The sequence below is a fragment of the Pipra filicauda genome, unplaced genomic scaffold (assembly GCF_003945595.2).
Source record: "Pipra filicauda isolate LSUMZ 115617 unplaced genomic scaffold, ASM394559v2 scaffold247_size1415610_pilon, whole genome shotgun sequence".
Taxonomy (NCBI): domain Eukaryota; kingdom Metazoa; phylum Chordata; class Aves; order Passeriformes; family Pipridae; genus Pipra; species Pipra filicauda.
This window is the reverse complement of record NW_024104362.1, coordinates 411,322-439,034: the sequence shown is the minus strand read 5'-3', so window position 1 is coordinate 439,034 and position 27,713 is coordinate 411,322. Positions and strand designations below refer to the sequence as shown.

Below are 27,713 nucleotides of genomic sequence, written 5' to 3'. Positions count from 1 at the left end.
GTAAGTGTAGATTGGTTGAAATGTTGCCTCACAATTTACTGAGGATATTTTTGCATGACTGTTGTCTAGTTGTGTAGTTCCCTTTTTCCCTTTATTTATTCCTTTCTTGTTTTCAGGCTATTTGTCATCTGTGCTGGAACCTCTTGCACTCTCCTCAACGGTAGCACTTATTTCCTCTTGTAGCCCCAGCTGCTGAAAGTAGAGGTGTACAGAGCTGTAGGGCTCTGTTGCCTTTGAACTTGGACAATAAACTGCTTGTGACTATGCAGATGTTTGCTTTATACACTGAAGGCAGCATTGCACACAATTTCCTCTCTTCATCCTGCAGATGTCTGCATATTTGAATTGTAGAAATGGGCTTCTTGACACCCAGAACAAAATGTTTTCCTTAAGAAGCAGGAGGAAGTTATTAGTATTCAAACCCGCATCAGAGCTTTCAAGTGAGATGTTTCAGAAGTACTAGTATGCAGGTAAACATGTCTCATATTCTCTCTCTTAACCAAATTGTTCACTCCTCCTGGATTTCTTTTGCTGTCAATGCCAGGCAGTATGTCTGTCAGCATGCTATGGGGCCAAGCCTGTAGTTGGCAGGAGAAGGTGGTTTTGGTGTCAGAACTGCTCTCATTCACAGCTTCTTGTGCTGCTACTCAGCTATTTCTTCATTGTTGTGCCCTCAGTTCCTCTGGTGGGACATCAGACAAGTCCTCTTGCCCATGGCTGCCTTAGTTCCCCAGGCACTGCGCCAGCATACCAATAGCTGCCTCACTTTATACAGTGCTTTGTTAAAGACGGTGCAGAAGTTCATTGTGATATTAATTGTATGTTGTTTTAATAAGGGCTGCCTCTGTGAGTCACAGCAGATGAGCACCTGTAGCTTGGAGGCTCGTGTTAACCGCAGGAGACTAGAATAGAGTCCTGGTGGACAGGAGCAGCTGATGAAGGGGAATTGATTGCAAACTCTGACAGTGAGATGCACCATGATCTCTGTAGCTCTTAGGTCCCTTGTGCCCAACTTCATTAAGGTCAGGACAAGGAAACAAGATACTCTGATCATCTCAACACCTTTTCTCCTCTACTGCAGTGTGTATGGAGTGGCAAAAACACTCTTTCCTCCTCAGTATATGATGGCAGCAAGAGGAAAGAGACTGTGTCATCTCTTTTTTGCTCCCTGGCAGCAGGCAGAGAGGAAGAGATGAGATGTGTGAGCCTTCTCCCACATGCTCTCCATGTCCAGTAGCATGAGAAAAGCCGAGGAAAAAATTAAGGGGACAGAAGCATAAGGAACTGAACATGAGCTTTCAAGATAGACAACCGTGTCTTTGGACCACAAAAAGGAGAGGACATGAGGGACAGGAAGAGTAACACTTGAAACCAGCGGTGTAACACTGCCTGGCACTTGGCTGTGTGTAATATGGTAACTCTGAGCCAGGAGTCCATTACATGCTCTGCTTTGTTGACCAGCAGCTGGTGCAAGGTCATGACAGACACCCAGAAACAGCAGCAGAGAATCCTCAAGGGAAACAGTTAGCTCAGGAGGTTGGAGAGTGCAATGCTTTTCAGTCTCTTGGCTTTTGATCCCTGTGCATTTCACACCTAGTTAGTTTTCTCTTTTCATTTATAGCATTGATTCTCCAGGAGTTTTTTCATTTTTTGGGGGGAGAATGTTTTTAACATGTCAGCAAAAACCCAAAAAACCCATAAAGTTCAAGTCACAGATCTTAGCCTGGGTGACTCCTTCTGATGGCTTGGAGATTGACTGAGTTGAAGTTGGTGGTGTTCCTTTAAGATTGGAAATGATGAAGGAAATCAAGCCAGGCCAGTTGAGCTCTGCGGCGAGGCAATTCTGGGAAGATTATCAGTCCATTAGAGCTCCTTATTCTGCCATAGTTAAGGTCTTGTTATTACTGTGGTTTTCTAGCTATCCTCTTACACCTGGAAAGCATTAACACAGAATTCAGTTCCATGTAGAATTCCCTCAAATATGTCTGTGAAAGTAAGTTATCTGTTGCATTTGATGTGACATAATAATTATAATTCCTTTCTCCTGAGACAGCTCCTTGTTTTGTTCTTGTGGATGTTTTTTTGCCACAGCAATTCCTTTCTGATATATTTGTTTTATAGTTTTAAGTCCCTTTGAACAAAGAGATACTTGGGTTTGTTCCTTATTTAATTGCCATAGTTACACTCTTTCCTGACTGGTATGTTTGTAGGCATTCGTAACTTCTTTTGTGTTAACATTCCAACATCTGGACTTAGAGGTCTTTGATAAGTGCCTCTGATCCATAATAAGTGCTGGCTGTCATCTACCATGGAGCTCTTATTTAAGCAGTTGCCTTAGGACATCAAATGTTGCCTTCTGTCTTCCTTACAGAGGGGAAAAAAAAGATTTGGAAGGACCAGTAGCAATAAGGGAAGTGTCACTGTAGTTAAAAAAAGTATCCCACTGGTGTGGGAGATGTTGTCTCAAGTCAGTGTGCTTTGGCACACAGCAAGGAGGCATGTTTCTACTTCTTCAGAAAAGATCAGTATGTGTCCCTGTCTAGCATGTCCCTGTCTAGCTGATGACCTAGCAAAGCTCCTGCTTGACAAATCTGTCCTTTTCATATATTGATACGTGGGCTAATCGTGTACCCAGCTGTTCACTAGAGGGAGATGCCCCGAGCAATGGTATAAATCAATGTCCTACCTCTCTGGGACTAGCCGTTTCAGAGAGCCAACTCGTGTAATGGGAGTCTTTTCTCCCTCTCCAATAGAAATAACTAGACGTACAGGATAAAGTTATTTCCTTTTCCTGACACTGAATAACATCCTGATACCTCCATGCCTCAGGCTTAATGCACACATGAAGAAGCAATTATATGACAGACCATTTCCTCCCTGGCTTCCATGATGCAATTTTTTCACATTCCCATGTCCTCTCAGCACTGATTGACGTGTCCCTTGTCACAGGCGTCCCAAGACCCTCAGGACTGGTAACATGCAGAAAGGTGGTGGATGAGGTATTGACTCTGGGCATTGTACCTGCTCTGAATTTCCTGGAGGAGGATTTCTTTCATAGTTGACTGCATGAGGAATAATTAATTGCATTCCTGAACTAGGCACTGCTATCTTAGATACTTAACACAGGTGCTTTCCTTTTTGAGGCACAGCATCCTGTGGATTGCTGCTCTGTACCACTGCAAACCAAATAGCAAGGTGGGTGAGCTAAATGATGGTCTGATCCACAAAACCAAAAGGAAATTCTTCCACAGTAAGTAAGGTGAAATATGTGGTTCTGCCTGATGCAGGCTTTAGGCAAGAGAGTCATTTATCAAAGAGGAAGCTGTATCATCCTTCATGTTAATGCTTTACACGGGTATTTTTACTCAAGCGCTTGATGATATCCGTTGTACTTTATGGCTGACAGTAGTAGAAATTACCCCTGCGCTGTAGGATTTGGACTGGAAGACAGTAAGCCCTTGGCATTAGTGCCAGTATTCTTGCCAAGGCATTGGAGTGTCACTTGTAGGGAAATGTATCCTTGCAAGTACTTCATTGGGGTGTCTAATACACACCTGACAGGTAAGACAATGCCTGTGCCAGGCACTGCCAGAAATGGCAGAGCACGTGATCAAATGACAGTGTATCGTGCAGGGCAAAGAGGACTTTTCTTGACCCTTTTTTTCTGACATGCAACTGCATATCTGAATAATTTGGGTGAATTTTCATCTGTATGCTGCTGTGCCTGTGTTGAGTTGTTCTTTCTGCCCCTCCCTGACTCACTGGTACGGGGGGCTGCCACTTGCTGTTTCAGGTGCTATTTCCCGATGCAAAAAAATGGATTATATGGAGACTAGTGGTTTGTAGTCATCAAATCTTTTTTGGAAAGGGGCTGGTTTCTCTGGGTTCCCTCAGTCCTCAATGGAAAGAGGAGTAGCTCTCCCACAGAGCAGACCAGAGCACATGGTACTTGGCTGCTGCTCTGAATCAGTGGCTGAAAGAGAAGCAGGGTGAAAGATGAACTATTCTAGGACAGAATGAAAATGTAACCCTTTTATAAGGGAAGCCGCATGGATGGAAAACAAACCTTACCTTCACTACCCTCACCTGATTTTTTTTCTGGTTGCATTCAGGCCTTGATCTGACAGATCATGCAGCCCACATGTGTCTTATCTCTGGAGGGTCTAGAAGGAAAGAGAAGGGGGTGAGCAACCATGGAGAGAAGGGAAGGTGGGCCCATATATTTCCTTAACAGCCTATACTCAGTCAACTAACAGAGATCAGTCAGAGCTTCAGTCCATCTGCACTTTAGGTCCATGACTGATCTGGTTTGCAGTAGCCTTCTTAACCCATCATATGTTCTTGCCTTTTGCTTCATCTCACAGTGGTATTGAGAGCTGATATGAAGGATAATCTTTTTTACCTTGTTAATTTTTAGCGAGATCAACACCCTAACACATGTTAGCACAGATGTGCTGCTCTAGATCCAGCTTAGGTCAGCTTAAGTTGCACCACTGCAGTGTGCAAAGGAAAGTCAGATGGAGATTGTTGTTTAAGAGCAAGTGCAAAAATAGGCAGTAAGGTTTCACCTCTCATAATACCAAATTTGCTATAATATTACTAACAGTTCTGCTTTTGATAGTGCCTATGGCAAATAGGATGGCTGCTGGATTTTTGTTCTGATGGATTTCCTTTTTTCCTCAAAGAATCACATAGGTCTTGTTTCTAGAACACAAAGGTGAACTCATCCTTCCCCTTCATTACTTTCTCTGAATGTCAGAGCTTGGGTTTGCCTCCCTGCTGCTGTCTGAGGTCAGCTGGATTTTAAGTGGCCCATAGTAGAGAAAGCATGGCCAAATACAGTCCCGTCAAACTGAAGGGTTTTGCTTTTATTCACAATGACCAATCTTAGATGCCTTCATCTTGAGCTAATACTCCTTCATTTAAAATTGCTTTTTTAAAAAAGTACTTTAGGTTCTTTGTAACAATCAGACTTTGTACTGAAATGCCCTTCTTCTGACTTAAAAACACCAAACAACTCACTTCTTTTTTTTTGGGTTTTTTTTTAAGAAATTTAAAAATTGAGAGTACAGAAAAAATTTGAAAAGGATGGATAGATTACAGGGCCACTGTGAATTCAGTCCCAGAAGAAAATAAGATAAAACATCTTCTCCTTAGATCACACAAGAATTTAGTGAAAGCTGAGAATAAAATCCCCATTTCCCAGGTGTTGTGTTTTTGTATCGTCTTCACCCTCATCCAGGCAGCTTCTGTCTTTTGTGCATGGGTTCTGGCATGGGATACTTAATGCCACATGAGAAACACATTGTTCCTGTATGTGCAGCATTTACAGTGGTTTGAGATTTAGATGGACGTGGTTGATAGAAAGGTCACCATTCTGTACCGCGCAAGAGCGAGCATGACTGCGCACACATTCAGTTGTTGAATACAGCTGCTGTTGAGAGCTGTAAATGGCTTCCTAGACCAGACCTTAACAATAGATGTCTTGTATTGAAGAGAGTGTAGTATTCTATATTTTTATGCAGAAAAGGTACAGTTTTCTGAGCTGACCTGACCTTTACTGTATTTTTTCCTTAAATAGCATACCAGTGTTCAGATGTTTATGTCTATAGTCTTTAATAAGGAATGCCATTAATGTCACAAAACTTTGTTCTGTATTTTTGCAGAAGAGTTTGTCAGTCTTTCAGTTAAAAATCTCATGTAGTCATCACATAGATTTATCTATCCTCTTCTTCTTATCCAGATGTTTCCCATTTAAGCTGTCTGCAATGGAGCAAATGATTCTGCTTCTCTGAATTTATTTTTTAAAAACCCCAAAAGCATGTGGGGAATACAGAGGGAGCATATGCCTGCTAAGTAAAACATCTTGGTAAATAGAGAGGAGCATCCTGCAAACCAGTGTTGCACATGGCTGTCTAGTGCTTGTGTAAAAAGATAATGAAAGTATTTCATTTTGCCCTCAAACAATTAAGATTCTTGCTATTTCTCCCTCCCCACATTCAGAAAGCATCAACAGAGGCTCCTGAGCGATGGCAGAAGGTATTGGGATGTCCATATAGGGCTGGGAGAACATAGTGAAGGCATCCAAAAACCCATTTTCAAAAGGAGACCTGAAACTGTTACCAAGGTGATGTTGGATTCACTTGCTTGGGAGCACCATCCTGAAGACACCCATGTACAGAGGAGTTCAGAGGAAGGATGTAGGTGGTGGTGAATCCAGCCCAAATCAGAGGCAGATGTATTTGGCATTATACAAGCAGTGACTGGCCAGACAGTGTGTTCTCTTGCATAGCTAATGAGTACAGGTTTCTAATAAGACCAAGTGCCTGAGACGGGCCAGACTGTGCTGAGCTAATGGAGTATGCACTGCATGGCAGCACAAGGAACAAGGACAGCACTTTTTCTTACTATATTTCAGTGAAGAAGTACGTAGATCTGAAGGTGCAAATTGGAAAAAGTCTGGCACTCAAGAGAATGCTTGTCGAGTATTCCACTTCCAGATGCAGCCTCTGCAAGGCTCCTTATTCTCCTGCATCTGGTATTGTTATGTCATTGGAAGCTTTCATTTCTTGCCTTAAATTTCCTTTGGCAGCAGTTGTTTAGGTCTTTTTACTTGGAGATTTAAATCATAAAATTTCTGTCTAAATCATACTGACATGTTAAAAAAAATAATCAGAATTTCCCTCCTGCAGGAAATGGGAATGTTTGGAACTTTAGTTTACATTATAATTACAAGGTTTTAATAAATCAAAAGACTGAAACTTTGCAGAGGAGAGAAGTTTTAATTAAAATCATTAGGTGCTTTAGAATTGAAATGTGTTTGTTCTCCTTCATTAAATAGGAGTGCTTAAGGACTTTCCTCATTTGTTTAGATTTATTTTTTTTAAATCACCTCTGTCTGCACTGTCCATGCATCCTCATGGGTTGAGATATGCTTTGAAAGTATCTTTCCTGTTCTTTCACAACCCTGGTGGATCTGCAGCTCTGGCAATGATACTGTCTGCAGAAGTGAGCACTGTGCAGGCAGAGCCCAGAAGTCAGGATCTCCATCTTGGCGTTCCTAGCAAAACACCTGAGGGACGGAGGCAGGTCAAGGTCAGTGACACCCTTGATAGGACAGCAATGAGAAGGGTTTTTTGAGAGGAAGGATCTTTTTTTGGAAGTTTTAAGTGTCCTACCCTGAAATTGAAATCTGGTACATTTCTATCAAAATGCAGTTTTTATGTCTAGCCTTAATGGCGATTCAAGAAAAGTAATTATTCAGAAGAGTTAAAATGTTGCAGATGTACTTCTCACTCAAGAATGAGAGATAGGTCTCCAGTTGCCATCTCCTCACGTTGCTTCTGTCAGAGACTACACTAATTCTGGGTGGCTTTTTTGCCCCCTCTGTGGAGCTCAAGCAGCTTCTTTGGCTTGAATGTGAACTGCTTGTAGGTCTGCTGGCAAACTTTTTCCTGGGAAGCTGGCTTACAACCAGCTTTTTCTGTTCAGGCTGCTGGCTTTTCTGATCTGAATCTCTCCGTCAAGAGTGCTATATACCTGTGTGGTTAGGGGACTCTCTCTATGGAAAGTGAGAAAAGCTTGCTTGGCTCAGTGGGAAAAGGAGGCTGAGCTCAACAGCCTGTCTGGATGTCGTGTGCAGTGATATTCCAGACCAAGGGAGGCTTTTGCCAACTCGTGTCTCTCAAGCAATCTTGTAAATATGGATCGAGGGGGAAAAATATGCCTAGTTATAATTTCTCATTAGACTTCTGTTATATTTACAAGCAGTTTCAATGTGATTGACACAGTTTTGGGCAGGATTGGTTGTTCTCCAAGCAGGTTCACTGTTGTTTGGAAGTTAAGAGAGGAGGTTCATGGTGAGGTTAACTGTGCTCATCTGCAGCAGGATCTGGGTATTACATTCTGTTGGGTTTTCTGACGAGCCTTTTGTCACAGCTGAAGTTCTTTATTTTCTCAAAATTTGACCTCATTGGTCAAAACCGGTGCTAATTTGAGGTGAAACTGGGTTTTATGGACAACAAAAGACCCATTACCTGGAACGCCATGTCAACAAGACTTGACTTGCAGAACACTTTAATACTTCTTTGCTTTTCATCCTAGGTAAAAAGTTCTTTCTTTTTTTTTCCTCCTATCAGCATTTTGTTCCTTCAAAGTAGATAAAAGCAAATGATACTCAAAACCCTTTCACGGTATCTCCTGACTATCTTACTCTTGTTCCTCATAACCTGAACATCTGTGTAAACAAGTAAAAATACATCTCCAAGCTTTTTGATTACACTACTTGTTTAGAATTTGTAACTTGCCTTTTGACTTCAGTCATTTGGACCTTGCTATTTGCAGTAGGATAGTGTTTAGAAATACAGCGTGACACCAGGATCATACAGTTTCCAGCCCTGCGTGAAGGTAGAACAAAATTTACTGTAATAGTCTTGTACCATTCTGAGCAGTATTGGTGCACATGCTCCCAAGCAGGTCATGGCACCTGTCAACTACAGACCACCATGGTTTCACCATTAGTATTTGATATGTGCTGTATTTCTGCCTACAGTCTCATCTGAGTTTGGCACTTTGTTCAGCACTGAATGGGCATACAGTAAGTTGGATGTAGAAGCTGTGCTATAGATGACTGTCCTGAGGAAGGTGCAGCTAGTTGTGAAATGGTTGTTGTTGGATAGAGAAGCCACAGAGGAGGTCTTTCAGATAATACCCAGTTTGGACATGATAATCTACAGTTTTCAACTGAGTCAGCCAGGACGACTTGAACTTCGTGTGAATGTAGTCTTTGTTTCTTTGTTATGTTCACATGACAGAGTTATGACAGATTACCACCAAAGTGACAAAGCAGTAGATTAGCACTAAGATGAAAATGTATATCCAGGTAGAGAGGACAGGACTGATACTTCAGTAAACACTCTCTGTACTGATAGATTAGGTACAGGACGGAAGCTGCGGCCAAAATGCAGGTTTTGCCAAAACTGGAAAGATTAAATGCTTTTTAACTGGTTTATCTGTATTTTTGTACCCTTTAAGGTTTGTTGATAGATTTGAAATGGAACAGGAATAGAATAATTTGAGACAAAGGACTGCAGGTAACTTGAAACTGAAGGTCAGCTGAGTTTGTGTTATCCAGTATCTGTTGATGAGCTCAAGTAATTCTAATGGCTTGCCACTGTACAATTTTCTTTTCCAGGAACTGCCCTAGTTTCTCCTTATCTCTCTACCTGGTTTTGTTTTATAAATATTTCTGGTGAGAGTTTCAGTACTTTACTTGATGCAGAAATAGCAATTTGCTTACCTAGAACACACTGGCATCTCTCTCTGCTCCCCTTCAGCCTTTCCAGGAGGAAAGATTCTCCTCCAGTTCTTTGGTCACAGCAACCACTTTCAGGGAGAGGGAATATATTCTGTAGTGGCAGTTTGGCCACTGCACCCCTGGCTTCATCCAGGCTGAGTAGGGGTGCACTGCCCACACCTCGCGATCGGTTAATCTTAGTTAATCTTTCTGTTTCAACTCTTTTCCCAGTACTCCTGAGTAACTCTAACTCATCTTTCTTTTAAAAGAGAAGAGCACCCCTAAGGTAAACATCTGGAAATTTAGCACCATTGTAAAAACCGGTATCAGGAGTATTTAGAGTATTCCTGATTAAGAAAACCTAACTGAGGATAAAGCCCCCTTTAGCAAATTGTCAGAAGCTTATGAAACTTGTATTGTTTGCTGGCATGTCTGGTTTGTCTATCTGACTACCCTTGCTTTTTTCCCTGATTGGTATCTGTGTTTACTGCATTTATTCTTTTCAAAAAGTTTCCCTAGTATTTTGCTTACGTCTGGAGGATGGGCTTACTTACAGGATGGAGATTACTCCATTGTAGATGTCCCATCTTTGATTTCTTCACTGAGTTGCGCACCACGTTCTGTGAATTACCCATGTTTTTTCCCAGAATAATGAATAACTATTTCTGCAGGTTACCACTTTGCCATCCAGCTGCTGTGGCTGCTGATGTGCTTCTCAGAGCTAGCACTTTATACTTACAAAAATCAAGATTCAATTTCAGTTTAGTGCTGCAAGGGGCCTAGGAGCTACAGATCCTGCCCTGCCCATTGCAACTCTTCTTCTTTACTCACTCCAGCAGGGCTTTTGCTACAAGAATGTCTGCTTCCAAGTGGAACTAGGCTAAAAACATAGGCAATAATAGGATTTTTATGGCCTTATTCTAAAAAGGAATCCTGAACTAAGTATTAGCATGTAAAGCATTTGTCCCTTTGCCATTCAGTGAAGGTGCCTTAAGTGGCACATCTGTTTCCTACAGCTGTTCTTGATGTCTTTGCTTCCATAGAGCAGCCATCAGAGCCCTGCTGGAAACCCTAACCACCCTTGTGTCTGTTGGAGAGAAACATTTGCAGAATAGACAAACTAGGGAATTAATATAGGAAGACAATGCAGATACTGGGTTCTACAAATCATCAACTTCAAATTTTCTTGGTTCTGATATTTCATTTCATTAAAGAAATGTGTTTTTTTTTCTTTTTTGTAAAACTTCTAACAGATTGAAGACTGTTTCCAGGGGACCAGGAAATATGCAAATTATTTTAGTCCAAAAGTTCATTTACCAGCAGACACTATTCTTCATCTTACTATTGAGTGAGTGAGCAACAGTTACCTACAGTCTCACAGGGTATGTTTTTTGCTATTCCCATTACCAGGAACCTTGGGTGGTGAGAGCTTTCTTCTCCTGTAACAATCTGAAGATCAATTTAATTAAATATGGTCCACAACTAAATTTATACTTTCTTGTAGCAGGAAGAATCTGCTCTGTGACACTGAAGGATTTGGTTTTTTCCCAGATGCTGCTAGTGGAATTTGAGGCTCTGAGTAATTGGGTTCAAATTTGTCAGAAAACCTTTGAGGTAGGCATTTTATTTTCTCACTTAGAAATTACACCTTTTACAAAATCAGATCAGTACATGTATTAAAATACATTCAAATACATACATGTATTTGAAGCGTGGAAGAATTTATATCATCTTATTAGTTAGGTGCTATATAAGAACACCTGTCTGTTACAGCTACTCATTTGATAGTTATAATCAACCACCATGGTGATTATCTTTTTACATTTATTAGGACTCCCACAGATGGCAAAAGTCATCCCATCATTATAAGGGTTATTCTCTTGTTTAATTATTAAAAATACAAACTTCTACTGCGCCAAGTTTGGCATACAGACATTTTTTTCCCATTCCCAGAATGCAATGTTGTCCTGTTTCTTAAATCATCTATTTAGTCAAATTCGGTATTATTTGCTATTGAAAATGAGACAAGACACTGAGATTTATTTTTTGATAATGTCAGTCATGCTCAGAAGACCAGTAATCCCACAATGGGAGTTTTGCAGACTCGGTCAAGTCTCTGCTAAAAAATTATGCAGATCAAGGTCCATCTGGTCTGACAGACATATTCCCCAGCAAGACTAGCATTTTTACAGTTAAATCTGTACAAGAAGTATGAAGTGTGGTGATATGATTTAGTTCAAATATTTGCTGTGTGCTAGACACCGTGCTTCTGAGTGACGGAGGAGCTCTAATCCCCCACTGCCACAGGGATACCTCACCAATGCAGGGTGATGGGGACAGTCCCTGGTCTGTGCTGCTGGCAAGGAGGGTGCTTATGGGCAGGGAGTAATACTCTGCCCAGAAGTGTCACAGCGACCAAACCAGACCGCAGCTCTGGTGTGTTGCCCAAGACAGTGTCTTTGCCCCCTTGATTGGCTAGGGTCGACAGGACCTTAAGTAACTATGTGAATGTCCTCAGGTGAGTAATTAGCATGGGATGTGGACACAAAGTTTTCAAACTGGTGTTGATGGCATATCTCAGTAGCATAGCTGTTTGTCTCAGTGAAAAAGAGAAGCATCTGGATGGATCTGTTGCACCAAAAAAAAATACAAGTTTGTTTAAGAGGAAAAACACAAAGGTGCTCAATTTATTAAATTTATGGGGTGTAGGAGTTAAATGTGTCAAAGCTAAATGAGCAATAGTGATGGTGTTTTACTGTATGTGCATAAAATCCTGGCACACAGCATAGATTACAGTTTCCTTTTTGTCTTTAACTGGACTGTTACATCACCTTGGGACTTAAAGAGCTGTCATTGAAAGTCGTGGCTGGGTCAAATGCATGCTCTTATTTATGACATGCAGCAGGGTGTGTGTGTCCTAAAAATGTTTTCTTGACCTCTTAATGATGTGCCATGCATGGAGAAACATTTTCACAGGATGTAGGGAGGGTATTTTCTCTAGTTATTAATTCCTGAGTCTTATTGCATGATAATCATCAGCAGGAGATGCCGTATCTGACTGATGGCTTTCTTCTCGTTCTGCTGCTCAGGAGTTCCTGCCCTGCACTACTACCAGCATAACTCTCATTTTAAGAGCTATGTCACCTGCCAGAGGTTCAGAATAATTAAATTTTTGTCAAGACAAGACACATCTCTCAAGACTTAATTTCTACAAAAAGCCTTCAGACACTTGTCGGCTGGTATCGCAGGTAGACACCTGCAATATTAAGGAGGAAGGAGGGGTTTTATTGTGACAGAGCTTAACAAAATGAAATGGTGCTGGTCTGGATGCAGTCATGCAGTGTGGTCTAGGATGACCCTGCTTGAGCAGGGAGGTTGGAGATGAGCCACTGTGGTTCCTGTTCAGATTGTGACAAAATGGGTTTTCTTCCCTACTAGACACCCTGGTTGGGTTTTTGATTTTCTCGTAGAGTGCTCATGTCAACCCAGCATTCCAGATATTTTGCAAAGAATGATTCAGAGGAGAACCATGAGTCATTTTTCTGTTCTACTGGCAGATACCTCACTGGTGAGAAGACAAGAAAGATTTGGGCATACTGAGTTTCTTTTTCATTTTCTCACGTGCTGAAAATTTAAGTCTGCAAGGAAAGGTTCATGGTATCTTTAACAAACATAAAAAAAAGGGATGATCGAAGATCTTCATAAGCTTCAGAGTAAGTTTTCGCATAGGTCTTGACAGTTTAGATGCCCTAAATGGATTTTAGACACCTAGTTAATGATCACCTGTCTTCTTGGAAGACAGAGGTGTATGGACGCCCTCTCTCTCTCTCCCTCTCCTTTTATTTCCTATGACAGGATACAGACCTTTGCCATGAACACCACAGTTGGGGTAGTTTCTGCTTTCTTTTGTTCCTACATGTGTTCTGGAGCTTATTTGTTGTGTACTGGTGGTTTGCAGAGCTAATTTGCTCATGTAGAGCTCAGGCCATTGTATCTGGTCCAGCAGCAGGAGGAGAGGGCTGGGTCATGCTGGTGGAAGACCTTACATCAGAGCATTGAGGCAGAGGAGGCATCTTGCCCTTTGCTCTCTGCTCTTCTGGTTAGTGCTGTTGTGAGATGAGCTGAGGTTTCACTGGTGGGCAAAACAAAGGTCTCTCTCCTCTGAGGGACAGAAGTTTTTGTCCTCAGAGTCCTAGCTCCTGTGACCCCAGGGGCAGAGTAGGCAGTGCTCAATATTTGGTAGGACATACTGCCAGCACTTAGCTACGTGTGCAAAGGAGCAGTTGCCGCAAAAGCAGTGGCACTCAAAATGTGGTGCAGGCAGACTGCCTGCTTAAATCCACAGTCACTTGGCAGTAACACTGTGGCAAAAGTGTCGTGCCAAGTCACGAGCTGGCGCACTGCCCTCCATTTAGACTTGGACTGTAGGCAGCCAAGTGACCAGCAGCTGTGGCTGTGAATAGCAGGAGGGCGTTAGTCCAAGAACAACAAGAAGAAAAGTTTCTTCAGCTATATCTAGAGGTTTTCTTGGCTCTTCCAGACATGTCTTCCCATTTCAAAGGAAGCTGGAAGGTGGAAGATTCCCTGATGCAGCTGCCCCTTTTGAATCCTGTCCACAGGGATCCCCCAGTTACAGATTCTGTTTGGGGACATGTTGCTCAGTCTGTGACTGCAGTAGATAGGAGTTTCTTTGCTTGAAGGTGTAGAATGAAATTTGCAGCTGCAAGGAGAGAGCTTGTTGTTTCTGTGCTCTCTTTATTTCAGCACGACAACTGAAGCGACCTGTAAACAATTGTCTGCTTCCTGCAAATGGCTTCTACATGAGATTTCCTGCTAATGGCTGCACAAGGGCTGTTTTTATCTTAAAGCATGCCAAAGTGCTTGAATGAATGTGGTTTACAGATTTTAAAGGGGTTGACAGATGTCAACAGGGGCTTCAGATTCCTGAACAGCCCTTCACGTACTGGGCATGATTCTCACTCCCCATCTATTTCTATGCTACAGCCTGAAGACATGTTCTGTCATAGGCAACCTCAACCACATACTCTAAAACCCCCAAACAAACAAAAAATCTGAAACTAATTCTCTGGGAAATAGCACAAAGTCAAACATTAACTTTAGTGCTGGAATGTGCATTGCAGAGGTCACACTTTAAGTGAGGACATGTATAAAGCTTTATGCTCCATGTACTAAGTGAAATTGTCAGAGGTCAGGCTAGAAAAAAGTCCATAAAAGCCCTGCCTTTGGAAGCTGAAGGGCATCACTGTCTCTGCAGCCACACTTCTAGCATGCTGAACACAGGGAAGTGATTTTCACTAGTCTGTCATAGAAGGTTAATGTTGTGGTACATGCTCATGATCTATTTAAAGGCATTTCTGCAGCAGCCTGTGAGATCCTCACCCCGGCATCTCACATCTTCTTTCTGCTGTCAGTCTGGTGGAATTTCCTGGCTTTTGAAGTGGATTTTCCTGCTTGTGGTCAAGGAAGATGGCAACAAGGACCTGGGAGAGAGTGTGAGCCAAACCCCATACCGACCACAGAGCTTCCCTCGCCATTTGTCATAGAAATATTTAAAAAGTTTTCTAGCCATGTCTGTGAGAAATAAAGACTTGCTCAGCGCTAGTACCTTTAGGTTGTGTATCTCAGAGAGAAGTATTGACACCTGGGACTCAGCACCCACCATGCGTCTGATACCTCTCATCATCTTTATCTTCTTATCTGTTGAGAGGTGTGGGAGCACTGATCTTAGGGGTGACATGGCATTAAGGATTACTAGCTGTGCACAGGAACACCTCCAGTCCCCTCTCAGTGATTCCTGATGCGGTTTCTCTGCTGGCAGCATCCCTGGTGGGCTGGACATAAGTGCTTTCCTGAAACAAAACCTAAACTGCAGATGTTGGCCAGCTGCATGCAGCTGGACCAAAGCTCTGCTCATCTTGGCAGAGGAGAAAAAAGCAAGTCTGCATAAAGGCAATGGCCGTGATGAAATGGAAATGATCCGTCCCCCCATGCAGCACCCCAGCTTCTAGCAACAGGCGCAGGCACGAACAGTTATTAATGCTAAATAACTGAGGCTCAATGAGAGGCATGTAAAACTCAAGTGTCTTCAAGAAGGAACTGCAAGATGATTAATGCTCCAGTAGCTACTTAATTACGAATGCATGTCAGTCACCAGATGATATCTAGGCTGAATTTGAGGTCCAAATTTTTTTGTATGAAATATGATCCGAATATCATAAGCATGACAATGAGGGATATGTGTGTTGATAGCTCACTGGGGTAAAAAAACCCTACTAAGTCTAATGGTTTGGAAATACAAAGTCTAAGATACCATGTTTTGTTTTTAGTGCATTTGGTGAGAGATTTTTGAGTGTTTTAAAACTAATGTTTTAAAATTTTTTGTGAAGGAGGTATTTGAAGAGAGATAGGAGGTGATACAGCTTTGTCTGGTTACCTGAGCAGACAAAACCTGCAAACATAACTATGCCTTGTGAGAACCTCTTTGTGCTCTCAAATAGTTCTGATGAGTTGCTTGCTTTTGTAATCTTTTGCAGAGTGAGGCCCTGAGGCTGTTTGTATTATTACAGTAATACTACTAGATTAATGTGTCTGCATAGTTTGTATATTGTAATCATGACTTAAATATAGCTCCTTGCCAGGCAGAATGAGGCAGCAGGTGGGAGGTTTGCAGTGCAGCCGAGGGGGTGACCAGGGAGATGCATCCAGCTCTGTGGCACCTTCCAGAGCTTTCAGCAAAGACCAAAACCCATGCCAGGGCTGCTTTGCAAGCACAAAAGTTAGTTCCACTTAAATGGGAGCTAAGGGTGACAGGGCTACAACAGCTTATGTTGGGGCTTGGGCAGGAAGCATCTTGCAGCAGGCAAGCACCATGAAGCGTTCATTAGAGTTGCTTTACTCAAGAGTTGGTAATGAGAGTTCCGAAAAGTCTCCAAGGTCTGAAAGACTAGGCATACCCTAGTGCAGCATGGCCGGAGCGCTGCAGTACCGCAGGGCAGGGATGCCGGTGGGCCTTGCAGTGGGGTGGCAGTCTGCATGCCAGGGGCTGGTCTGTCAATGGGTTAATTTGGTTAATACTGTTAATTATTGTGTGCATTTATGAGTTGTGCTGTTGCTGAGGTCAGGAGGGGTTTTCCTGTGACTTTTTGGAATGCTTGATGGAGCCTGGTGCTTTTGTGTGTGTGGAAGTGAAGGTGAAGAACTTTGTTCCGTGTGGGTGTGTACCCAGCATCATTGTATGTCACATGGTAATGTATCTCCCCACAGGTTCCTTCAGGTGAGGCACTAGCCTATAAGTGGTTACACATATCTTCTCCAGGGTAATATGGTGCATTACTGCAGTGCTATGTAAGTCATTATTTGTGATACTGTACTGTGTGCAAAGAGGTAACCTTGATGAGTTATTTCTGGTTATGATTTGGGTGATGTCAATAGTTCAGCTTCATCCGCCTTGACTTAACGTTCAAAACAGCTATAATCTTGTCTCCTTTTGCTTTCCATGGTGCATGGATTTAATCTCTTGTCAGAAGAAAATAAAGATTTATTGAAAGGTTAGATTTACATCTTCAAGATTGGTACAAACAAAACCTAATTTGACACTTAATGCAGTAATTCTGGAGGATACTGTAAATGAGGGCATAACTGAAATAATTTTTAACATGAAAATCTTTAGATAAAACTTTACTCAGAGTTTGTTGATCTAATTGCAGTCACTTTAACTGCTTTCTTGCTTTGGTCTTGTGTTTAAATCTTGGGCAAAGGGTCTGGGTGGGCTTTTTCCACTTGATGTGATTTCACTCTATTCAAGGTGCAGTATAAATGGATGGGATCCCTTCTGAGCCAGCCCCTGGCCAGAAAAGCAGTGAGTATGACTCAAAGCTGCTAAGAGGATGAAGAAGGTGTTAACTCATCCAGGGTTTAAATGGGCCTGTTCCTGGCACAAAATAACCTGGCAATTTGACATCAGCTACCCCACAGAACAGAAAAGGACAATGTCATTGTCCATTACAGCTGATACCAATTCAATTTTGAATTTAAATGTGCCAGCAAAATAGAATAAAGACAGGCACCCTTCTGTTGCCTGCTGCACTCGTCTCTGTATCTATGGAGTTCAGAGTCTACTGCTTTATAACTTGGTACCTTCTTGTATTGGGTATTTGTTTCTTTGAATATAGTGCAGCAATTTTCCATGCCATTCTTTGTAGCCCTAGGGAAATCACACATGTGAACTCAATGCATTTTGCAATAGCGGTGGGTAATGGGTAGTCTATGTTAGTCAGTAGTGCTTGGACAGTTGTGATTTTGCCATACACAGCCACTCAGGCTGCCTGAATATTTTGCCAATGTTTGTTGGGGGGTTTTGATGGTTGCTGGTTTTTTTTAAAATCCATGGCTCTCTCTTATCAGAAAATGGAAATCACAACATTTGTTGATCTGATTTCTTATTCATTGCCATCTCCTCAGCCTGCCAGTATGGCATTACACATTACTAGTAAAAGAAGAATTAGAAAGTGCAGGAGCAGAATGACCTGAAAGACTAGAAGGAGAACTGCTATTGAAGTCACTTCTGGACTAACTGTGGTCAGCTGGCATGAGTGGAACATGCATCTCCCCTTTTTCTCCTCCAGCAGGAGGCCAGAGGCTCAGCCTGTTGGAACCAAAATGTTCTTCATCTTTGCCAAGATTCAAATAGCCAGAAATTTTAAATCTTTTTTCATAAAGCTGGAGTCCCCCTATACCCCAGCTTACCACCTTACTCAGAGCTTGTGCATCTCTATCAGCTTTCAGAGATCATGCTTCAATTTTGTTTTCTAATACACAAGTTTGAAGGAAGCCACTGTTGTCCACTGGAAATCCTGACAGCATCAAAAACCTAATGCAGTTTCTCTTATTTTATCTCTTGTCCCTTGTTCATTGTTTCTTATATTTCTATTCATATATTCCTGTTTCTAAAATCTTTCTAATTCCTGTTGCTATGGTAAAAGCCTGCCTAAAAAAAGAAGAATTATAGCAGCAAGATACACTGACCTACAAAATAATCAGAACATAGTGGTTCCATATAGAGCTTTGCTTTCGAAGTAACTGCTGGAAAATCTGTAGTTGGAAAGGGAGATGGCAAAGTATAGGGACCACGTACATGGATCTTAGTAAAAACTCCAGCTTATGGACAAAATTGCTGCTTTTGATCAGTGAATTTGTACAATTGGTTTCCCATACGAGGAGTTTTCGATGATTGCAATATTAACAGTAGTTGACACCCAAAAAGGTGGTATTGAGTTTTTGTTTCTGTTGTTAACCTTCCAGCTCCAATTGGTTTCCCATACGCAGGAATTTTCCGTGATTGCAATATTAACAGTAGTGGACACCCAACAAAGTGGTATTGAGTTTTTGTTTCTGTTGTTAACCTTCCAGCTCCAGTGTGGTTTCCTCCTCCATGTGGAAGGATGTCATTGGTACAGTGTTGTATTACAGTGGCTCATCCTTGCTGGAGGAATGGTTTCTCTTCCAACAAACTGATTGGAAATGAAGTGAAAACCAAACCTGAATTTTTTGGTTCCCCTCCCAGACTATAAAAATGGATGGTCTCATTAATGATTAACACAGCAGCTGGTAGCTCAAAGGAGATCTGGAAGAAAGTACTGCAGTGTCTCTCTCCTCCAATAAATATGTTGGCGTAACAGTTTTCTGTGCTCGTATTACCTTATTTCGGTATACACATTTGAATCCCAGCAGGGTGGATCTCTGCCTTCATACCTGTTTTAAGATCAGTAAGGATGCATTACATCCTAGTTGCATCAGATCGTTTTTGGCAATGTTATTACTACTTACTGGTTGGCAGTTCCATATGATGTTAGCATGATTTCTAGAACACTCTTCTATTTCAAACTGTGCTGTGGGTATCTAGGATTTCTACCACGTTCTAGCCCACAGCATGGTTACATCATTAAGAATCAAGTAAAAGTTGACAACAATTTTGCATTTACTTGGACGTTACTTCTGGTTGGTTTGCTATCAATAGGTCCTTGTTATAGCATTAAACTGTTAAAATATATACATACATTATTGCCACAAAATGTGTATTCCCATGTTTACTGAACAGCTGACAAAACTGTAATGAACCCTAAAAAACTGCAGGAATGTTTCTAGACTGAGTGTTCTCAAAATGAGATTAACTGCTTAGCACTCAGGAAATAAAAGTGCTAATAACAAAAACAAAACCCCAAAATAAAACCCGTACCACATAGTAATTGTGCATTTGGTCAACAGTGGTAAGAAATCTGGAGGCTTTTCCCTGTTGGTCCAGCAGAGAACTGTGAGCATATATTCTCTTCTAAATTATCTGATTTTTTTTAATGTTAAAAAATATACCGTGGTCTCTGGGACCTTGTGCAAATTTTCAAGTAGTTATCTCCAAATATAATTACACTTTTTCCTCTATATTTGCTATAAAATATTGGTGAATTAATGTATACTATATCAGTTCCCTCCCTGGCAGAGATGGGGCAGATATGGAAGCTCACCTGTGCAGAGTTACAGTGGATAATGGCTCCAGAGTTTATCACAGGGTTGTTTCCATGGTGTGCATGATGATACCAACAAGCACGGTCCACCTGGCAGTCAGCAAGCTGATCCTAGCCCAAACAGTGCATCTTTATTCTCCCATTTATCAGGGCAGTATAAGGAGCTGCTACTCAAATGGTTGCACACCACCTCCTGCAAGAAGATCACTCCCAGCTGAATGTTGTGCTAATGCCAGAGGCCTGGAAGAGGATGGAAGGTGGAGCCGGTCTTCTGCTCACCTGAGCCCAGCAGAGTCCTGAGCCCCTGCCATAGCTATTTGTGAGACAGACAGCAAGTGGAGGATGCTGGGCATAAGCATGTGGTGGCAGAAGTGAGAGCTACCACTGCTGCGTTCCACCACAGGACCTGAAATCCATATCCAGCTGGTATAGTTGTGAGGCTGAAGTGTGCTGGAGCATTTGTAATTTTGGTTGGTAACTCTCAATTCTCATTTGCTTTCACTGACCTGACTGGTTCTGTGTTTCTTTCATTAGAGATCCGAGCTCAACTTGTTGAGCAGCAGAAATGCCTGGAGCAGCAGACTGAAATGAGAGTGCAACTTCTTCAGGATCTGCAGGATTTCTTCCGCAAGAAGTCAGAAATAGAGATGGAGTATTCCCGAAACCTGGAAAAACTGGCAGAGAGGTTCATGGCAAAAACAAGAAGTACAAAGGATCATCAGCAGTACAAGTAAGAGAGATTTGCTTCCCTGTCGCCCCCATGTTAGCTGTTGCTACAGTGCTGCACCACTCTTTGCTTCCGCTGGTTTGGACTATTGCTAGGTTTGAGCCCAGGTTCAAAGGCCTGTTTAAAATTCCCACCCGTGTTTAGCAGTGTAGCAGTTCTCACTGCAGTCAAAGCTAGATGAGTGCCTAAATACTGTTGTTGATTTGGCCCTTTGCAGTTATTCATGTAATGCTTCTGACAAATGATTTCAGTTTGTTAAAAAGTAAGTTGCACATATATTATCCCTAACCTACCATATGGATTTTAAACCACCCAAAATACAGCCAATATCTAGAAGAGATGCAGAGCCCCAAAAGTGCTTGAAAGCTGTGTACTTGTCTGTACTGGAGTTGATAAGATTTTAAAGTGTCTAAATGAAGGTCAGTCAACATTGCAACAAAAGAAGACGATTTTGGCCAAAAAAGGCATTAATAAAGAAAACTGTTTTGATTTGTTATTGCATGTGAACTTTGCTGCCTCTTGACCTCTAATTGATGGAAATTAGGATGGTGTGAATTTTATGCCTTGCTTATGATTTAATGTATCCCCTTTCATGGCATAGTATCTTTTGTGCAGAACAGAAGTGGTCAGGTAGTATCTGGCTAAACCTGTATACAGTATGTTTTCTGAAGTATTTCAAGCATTACTTGCTGACATAGCTCAAGTCAGGAAAATAACCAGATGAGACTGATTACTGAATGCATTTGTCTGGCCCTGTTACACTTAGGGGTATAAAACAATATTTTACTGTTTGTAAAATTGAAAAATAAGTACCTTTTTCCACTGTTCACTCAGTGCTGTGCTAGAGATAGAGCTGTTGTTTCAGGACAAAAGTCTTTTCCAAATACATCTGGCAAAGGAAAGGTTAATCCAGATACAGCTTGTACAGTTCAAAGAGCATTAACATGTATTTCTTAAAATTCATTTAAGTGACTCAATGATTCTCTGAAATAGCCAACAAGTGCATAAGTCACCACTTCAGAGAGGGCCCTGGCTTCCGTTCTGCTTGTGGCAAAATCTTTTTTCCTGGTGCATACAAACATCTTTACTTGTTCTTAAACATGTTAAATCCAGACTGGCATTTGTGCACGGGGGTTATGACTGGAGTCCTGCCTTTGGCTTTGTTCTGCAATTCTCTGCTTTGAGAAGAGGTTACTGCAAAAATCACCTTAGCTGTTGGTCCCCAGAGCTGTTCCCACCATTCCCTCCAGAAGAATCAGGTCTGTGGAATTGGCTTTGGGACATGCAGAAACAATAAGGACCAAGTAATATCAGCATGGTCCTTCAGGAGTGCTCGTGTTGGCTGACCTGGATGATAAAACCCTGAAGCTCCTTGCTGTAATTAACACTGTTAAGATGTCCATCTCAAATTGAGGATGTTTCCTTAACTCACTTCTGATTGATAGCAAAGAAAACACTAATGATTAAGAAAAGACTTTTGTCTGTTAATTATTCGTTGCTGCTTTGATTCTGAGGGTGAGAGCTAAAAGTAGACAATTAGATAGGAATTTAAGGACATATTTCTAATAGTGAGAATAGTTAATTATTAGAACAATTTACCAAGAGTTGAAGGAGTTTCAGTTCATCACCACCTCTACCTGTTTTATCTTCACATGCTCAGTAGTTTTGACTATAGGATAATCCCTATATAAGAAGGAAAAAAAAAGAGGAGCAAGTTTCTAGAGCAGTTAGTTGAAAGGCAAACAATAATAAAATTTCAGTGAAATCATAAGACATGTTACAAATAGTTTTTTGTTGTCCGTGAAACAGTTGTTGAACTACCTGTATTTTTATTCTCCTTTGTGTGAAAGAAATGAGAAGTCATCTGTGATTTCACTTTTCGCTGTATGAAAGCTTGGAGTGGGCCTACATTGCAAAAAGTCTGTCACAGGAATTCAGAACTGGATCACTGTGGAAAAAGTCCAGTCCTGCTCTTTGTCTTGTAATTGACCCCTCTAGGGCTAGCAGTAGCAGTGTATTTATGAATGCTGATCACAGAATATGGATACTTGTGACATGTTCTTCTACTTTTACAGCAGTTATACAAATCCAGTGTAGGGAAACAGCTACGCCTGCAGTTTTGCTCATGAAGGATTTGGGATGTGCTATCCAGTGCTTGTTTATTTCTAATGTCAAAAATTAATTACTGTTACTCTTTTGGCAGTGACCTTTATTGATTTTGAATATTTACATGGAGTTCATCTGTAAACAACTGTAAGCTTTGTGGCAAGATATTTTTATACTTTCAGGTGGCTTGCAGTGTTCTAAATTCTTATACTTTTTCTGTGTTTTCCATCCATGCCTCATGAGACTTGTAGAATGCATTTTAAAAGTAATCTGAGGCTTGCCTAACCTGAGTTATTCCAAAAATTGATTGACTGTTCAGAAGCAGCTATTTTTACATAACAAGTTATGACTGTAAATGTCAGTGAGATGTTTGTATTAATAATGTAACTTTCTCATTTCTATACATAATGCATGCGTGTATCTCCTTTCTTAGGAAAGACCAGAACCTCTTGTCACCAGTGAATTGCTGGTACTTACTCCTGAACCAAGTGAGAAGAGAAAGCAAAGACCATGCAACGTTGAGCGATATCTACCTGAACAACGTGATCATGAGGTTCATGCAGATAAGTGAAGATTCCACCAGAATGTTCAAGAAGGTAATGTCTCTCCTGCAGTCCTCCATGCAGACTTGTAAGATGCGTGAGGGAGGCAAAAGTGTCCTAATAGGTAGCCTTTGAGGAGAAGATTCAGCACACATAGCATAAAATCTGTTTTAGCATACATATAAATTCTTCATGACTGTTCTCACGAACCAAATCCTTAGCACTAAAATGTCTGGGATCCTGCTGTATATGCTGGTGACCTTAAGAGCTGAATCGCAAATATCCAAAAGGCAGGGAAAAAAGCCTGTCTTTCTCTCAAAAGCACACTTGCCTACCCATGCAGAAAGGAAACAGTTTTCACTTAGGACTCCCAAAATAGTAATGCTGTATTAATGAATTATTTGTAAAAACAGTATTTCATTGTGACTGAAACAGATTGAAGCCAGAGCAAGGGTTTGCCGTGTAGTGCTTTGACATAAAGATGGTAGCATATGCTGCAATTCTCCTAAAAGTGTTCCCTTTCCTTCCTAGTAGTAAATATGAACATACACTTTTGATAACATAACTACTTCTATTAGATCATTAAAGCATTGTTTCTGTACATGTTTGTCCTTGTCCATGCCTGTTATGTATTTTCATAACACATACAATGTGTAAATCCCTCATGTGCTAAGCAAGCACTCTAGGCAACCTTAGCTCGAGATCTACATAATGTATTTGCAGTCATTGTTGTTATAATATTCAGAAAGAAAAAATAGATTATAAATGCATATCCATTAGTCACGGTTGGATGCCGGTAAGCAAGTGTCATACAAAAGAGTTCAAAAAGAATAAAAGTTAAAAAACATAAAGTGTGTTACTAAATGATAGCAAAGGTATCATGTTAATGTTTTCAAAAGAGGAAACTGGTTGAAGTTTATAGTTTCTCAATCAGTAGTGGTCTGTTCATATAATATGTCATATGTTCATATAATACATATAACTATAATTCACTAACCACTAAACTTAGTAATGTGAAAGATTATTGTAGAAGTTGAATAGATAATGGGAAAAGTGATTTGAACGTATTGCAGTACTGTCTATGTAGAGAGATCTCAGAGTTGCAAACCAGTAGAGGTTTTTTTGATATTGAATCTGGAATAGTTTTTCAATCACTTATGTTCCTAGCTCAGAAATATCTTCTTCACTAGGTGTGCATTATTACATTAGCCTGTTTGCTTTCAGTGTAGTTCAGTTCTTTGTCACTGGAAATCCAGGAGGATGAGACTTCACATTCTGCTTCTCAGTGTTAACTGTTACTGTGCCCCTTAGTCTTTGTACCTTTTCCTTGTCTCGCTCTCTGTTCTTCCTCATTCTGGTTCTTCCTTTTGTGTGCATCTGTACCTCTGTCTCAACGTTTGGATTCCTTTGGGGAAATGGTCTCTACTGGTTCTAGCTTACATGTTCTGATGAGGCAGGATATGTTGTATTCAGATACCTGATTGTACAGGGCTTTGCTGTCTAGTCTGGCCTACTTAACATGTAGATAGTCATTATTTTTGTTCTCCCAGGAGCTATTTGTCATTCTTTTTTTCCAGGGGTCAGGAACTGGCATCTGTTTAAATGTACTAAATGTAGGACAAAGATAGGATCTAGTTCAGGGATTTTTTAGCATTTATATGAAGACATTATGTCAGGTCTCGTACTTTCAGATAGGTACTTAAGCTCTTCTTCGTTTTAGTTGCTGGCATATAAAAGCAGTACATATTGCTGTTCATGCCTGGCCTTCATGCTGCACATAAAATTACAAAAATAAAGTAGCAGAGTTCAAACCTTGCATGCTTGTGTGTTTCTTCAGGCAGATGGGGTAGCTGGCCTCATGGGGACAATTAAAGAATAAAGTAATAAGGAAAAATGTCAAGCAGAAGGGAAAAGTATTATGCAGAACATTTCGTGCAGTGATTCTGGTTACCCCAGCATTAATGATCAACTGTATAAACACATACCCACAAAATCCTTGAGCAGATTTGTATATTTATAATTTATAAACATGTATTTTCTTTGGACAGAAATCTAAATGAGCCAAGATGAACATATCTTCCAGTCTTTGCAGTTAAAGATGTTGTAGAAGCCAAGCACAATAAATATTTTAGTTCCATAATCTGCCTATTAACAAGGAATATGACTACCTGCTGCCTCTATTTGATGTTATAAAGACTGTGGCATACAGAGAGATTTTTTGCTTCATTTTCTTAAACATTTGAATGTTTAAAGGATAACAAAGCTGTTTGTTGCTATCGACTGGCAAATCTGGGACAAAATTTTCCTACGAGTTGGTTCCGTCATTGTCATTGTCAGCTTATGAAAACTCCTCAAAAGAAGGGTTCTCACTTCGACTAGAGACCAGTAGCAGACTCATTTAAAAGCAATAGTCACAGAATATTTTCCCTAAATGATGTAACTGGGATTAGCATTATGCATACTAAATACAGACACTAAAGAGTTCCAGGAAGAACTGAACTGACTCTTAAATTTTAGTTAAAATAGACAAGGGAGTAAAGTTTGAGTGCCAAATTATGCTCTAACCGAAATGGATGGAAAAATTCTAGCAGACTTCAATGAAAATGTATTAATGTGGAATAAAAATTTAAGTTTCTCAGACATATAAATCTCAATAACATCAGTCGGACCACTGATGTGCTGAAAGTTGAGCACATACTGAAAGGGGGGTTTAGATGCACTTACTTGTCTGTTGCATGGCTGCAATCAGGGAAAAAAATACACTACTGTCTTTTAATGCCCTTGAACCAGATTAGTAGCATATATAATATTTTTAGCAGGAATTTGCATGTGCTCTAACGTTTTTATGTTCTTTGTTCTTTTGTTTAATAGGTGCTCACCCATTTCTCTAGGACATAGTGAATAAAGAAGCACCTCAGTGATTGATTGTCAGGTTTTAATAGCCTGATTAGAGTTATCAACTCAGTGCCAGGAAAATGAGTGCTGCATCTTACATTCTGTTGTTTGGCTACCCTGAGTACAGGCTCCTAGAGGAGCACGCCATTCAGACATGCTGAACTACTGCAGGGAATAGGCAGCATAAAAAAGAAATAGGAGAGTCATTAACCACTGAAAATAAATGCGCTTCTTATCTGGTGCTCTAACACACTGTATATTACACACTAAAACCTGTATCGCTTGCCCCTCAAGTCAGTTTTTCTTTATCTTAAATGCTAATGTAAAATGTGTTGGTTCTTGAAAATTAATCCCTTTTATACTGCTGAGGTTAACCAAATTTCCTGATTTTTTTTGACTACAAAATCTTTCATCAGAAAAATGCAACAACTGACATGTTATCTGTCACTACAGACACCCTCTGTAGGTTGGAGTCCACTGATGAACTGGTGAAAGGATGATTCTTCTATGATTGCGTGGCATTGCTAGGCTCTCTCTTTTCAATTTTTACTCTTTTTGCTGATCACCTCCCTCCTCTTTTTGCTTCCCATTTTAAAGCCTATTGTCCTTTTCTAAAGCATCTTCCTCTTTCTCTACAGTGATCTATTCTGTTCACTTTCAAATTAATCATTGATCACTGTGTTGCCCTGGAAAAGTCCGTGTGTGCATGTTGGCCAGTAAATCCTGAGCAAACTGAGGGCTGGACCGCTTGTGTTTCAGTGCTGGACAAAGCTCTAAAGGAGCAAAGAGAAGAAACGGGCCCTACTGAATAGTGATAATTCACTAATTCCTCAACTCATCTGGTGTCTATTTGCATTAAGGTGTAACTGCATTAAGAGCAGAAAAGGAGCGTGCATCCTCCAGTAAACTGCTTTGTGCTTTGCTTACAACAAAATTTGCAAGGGATAAAGAGAAAACTGGTTTGGTGTTTTCTGTCTCACCTTCTCAGACTTTTGCACTACCAGGTTAAAGCATCCTGCCTTAGAATCACTGTTACTTATTTGGGGCTTGACTTCTCACAACCTCGAGATGGCTGTGACCAACAGTTGAAAGGGATAAATTGATTGAAGCTAGAGTTCATCTAGAGTTTCCTCCCACACGTGTATGCTTTCATCTTAATGTCAAACATCTTATTTGTATGTTTTGCCCTTCTTTCTTCTAAAGTAATTTAAAAAACAGACCACTCATACTCGGCACTATAGAAGCAACTAATCCAAGAAAAAGCAGGTGGCCTCTACTTGGAGCTTTGAGGAGGTGTGTAAGCTGTGTTAGAGCTGTGCTGCTGACTTTTAGAGGCAGGGTGTCAATGTAAAGTAATTAAAAGCAATTCAGAATTTTTGCTAAAGCTTTTAGTGCATTTCCCTACAGCAGCTTGCAAATCTGCAGTCCTTTTCCAATTCTTCACAAGCACTCTGTGTGCTGTTACTTATATGAAGTTTTGTGCTTAATATTAGATTAAAATAATCTGATATACGCAAAGAAATGGAAGTAGTAAGCCTTTTGTTCAGTAAGCCTTCAGTAGTAATGCATACCTCATGAAGAATACCAGACTTTGAAAAGTATAAGCAATA

General features: G+C 40.8%; 1 protein-coding gene across 2 annotated transcripts in view; it reads left to right on the top strand.

The window, feature by feature from the left end:
- The window catches only part of SRGAP1 (SLIT-ROBO Rho GTPase activating protein 1), a 137,631-nt gene that overhangs the window by 48,535 nt on the left and 61,383 nt on the right, over positions 1-27,713 (top strand). For both annotated transcript variants that reach the window (XM_027721196.2, XM_027721197.2), the window contains exons 2-3: positions 20,368-20,563; positions 23,100-23,262. In XM_027721196.2, coding sequence (XP_027576997.1) covers positions 20,368-20,563; positions 23,100-23,262 — 359 coding nt within the window. The remainder of the gene's footprint in view (positions 1-20,367; positions 20,564-23,099; positions 23,263-27,713) is intronic.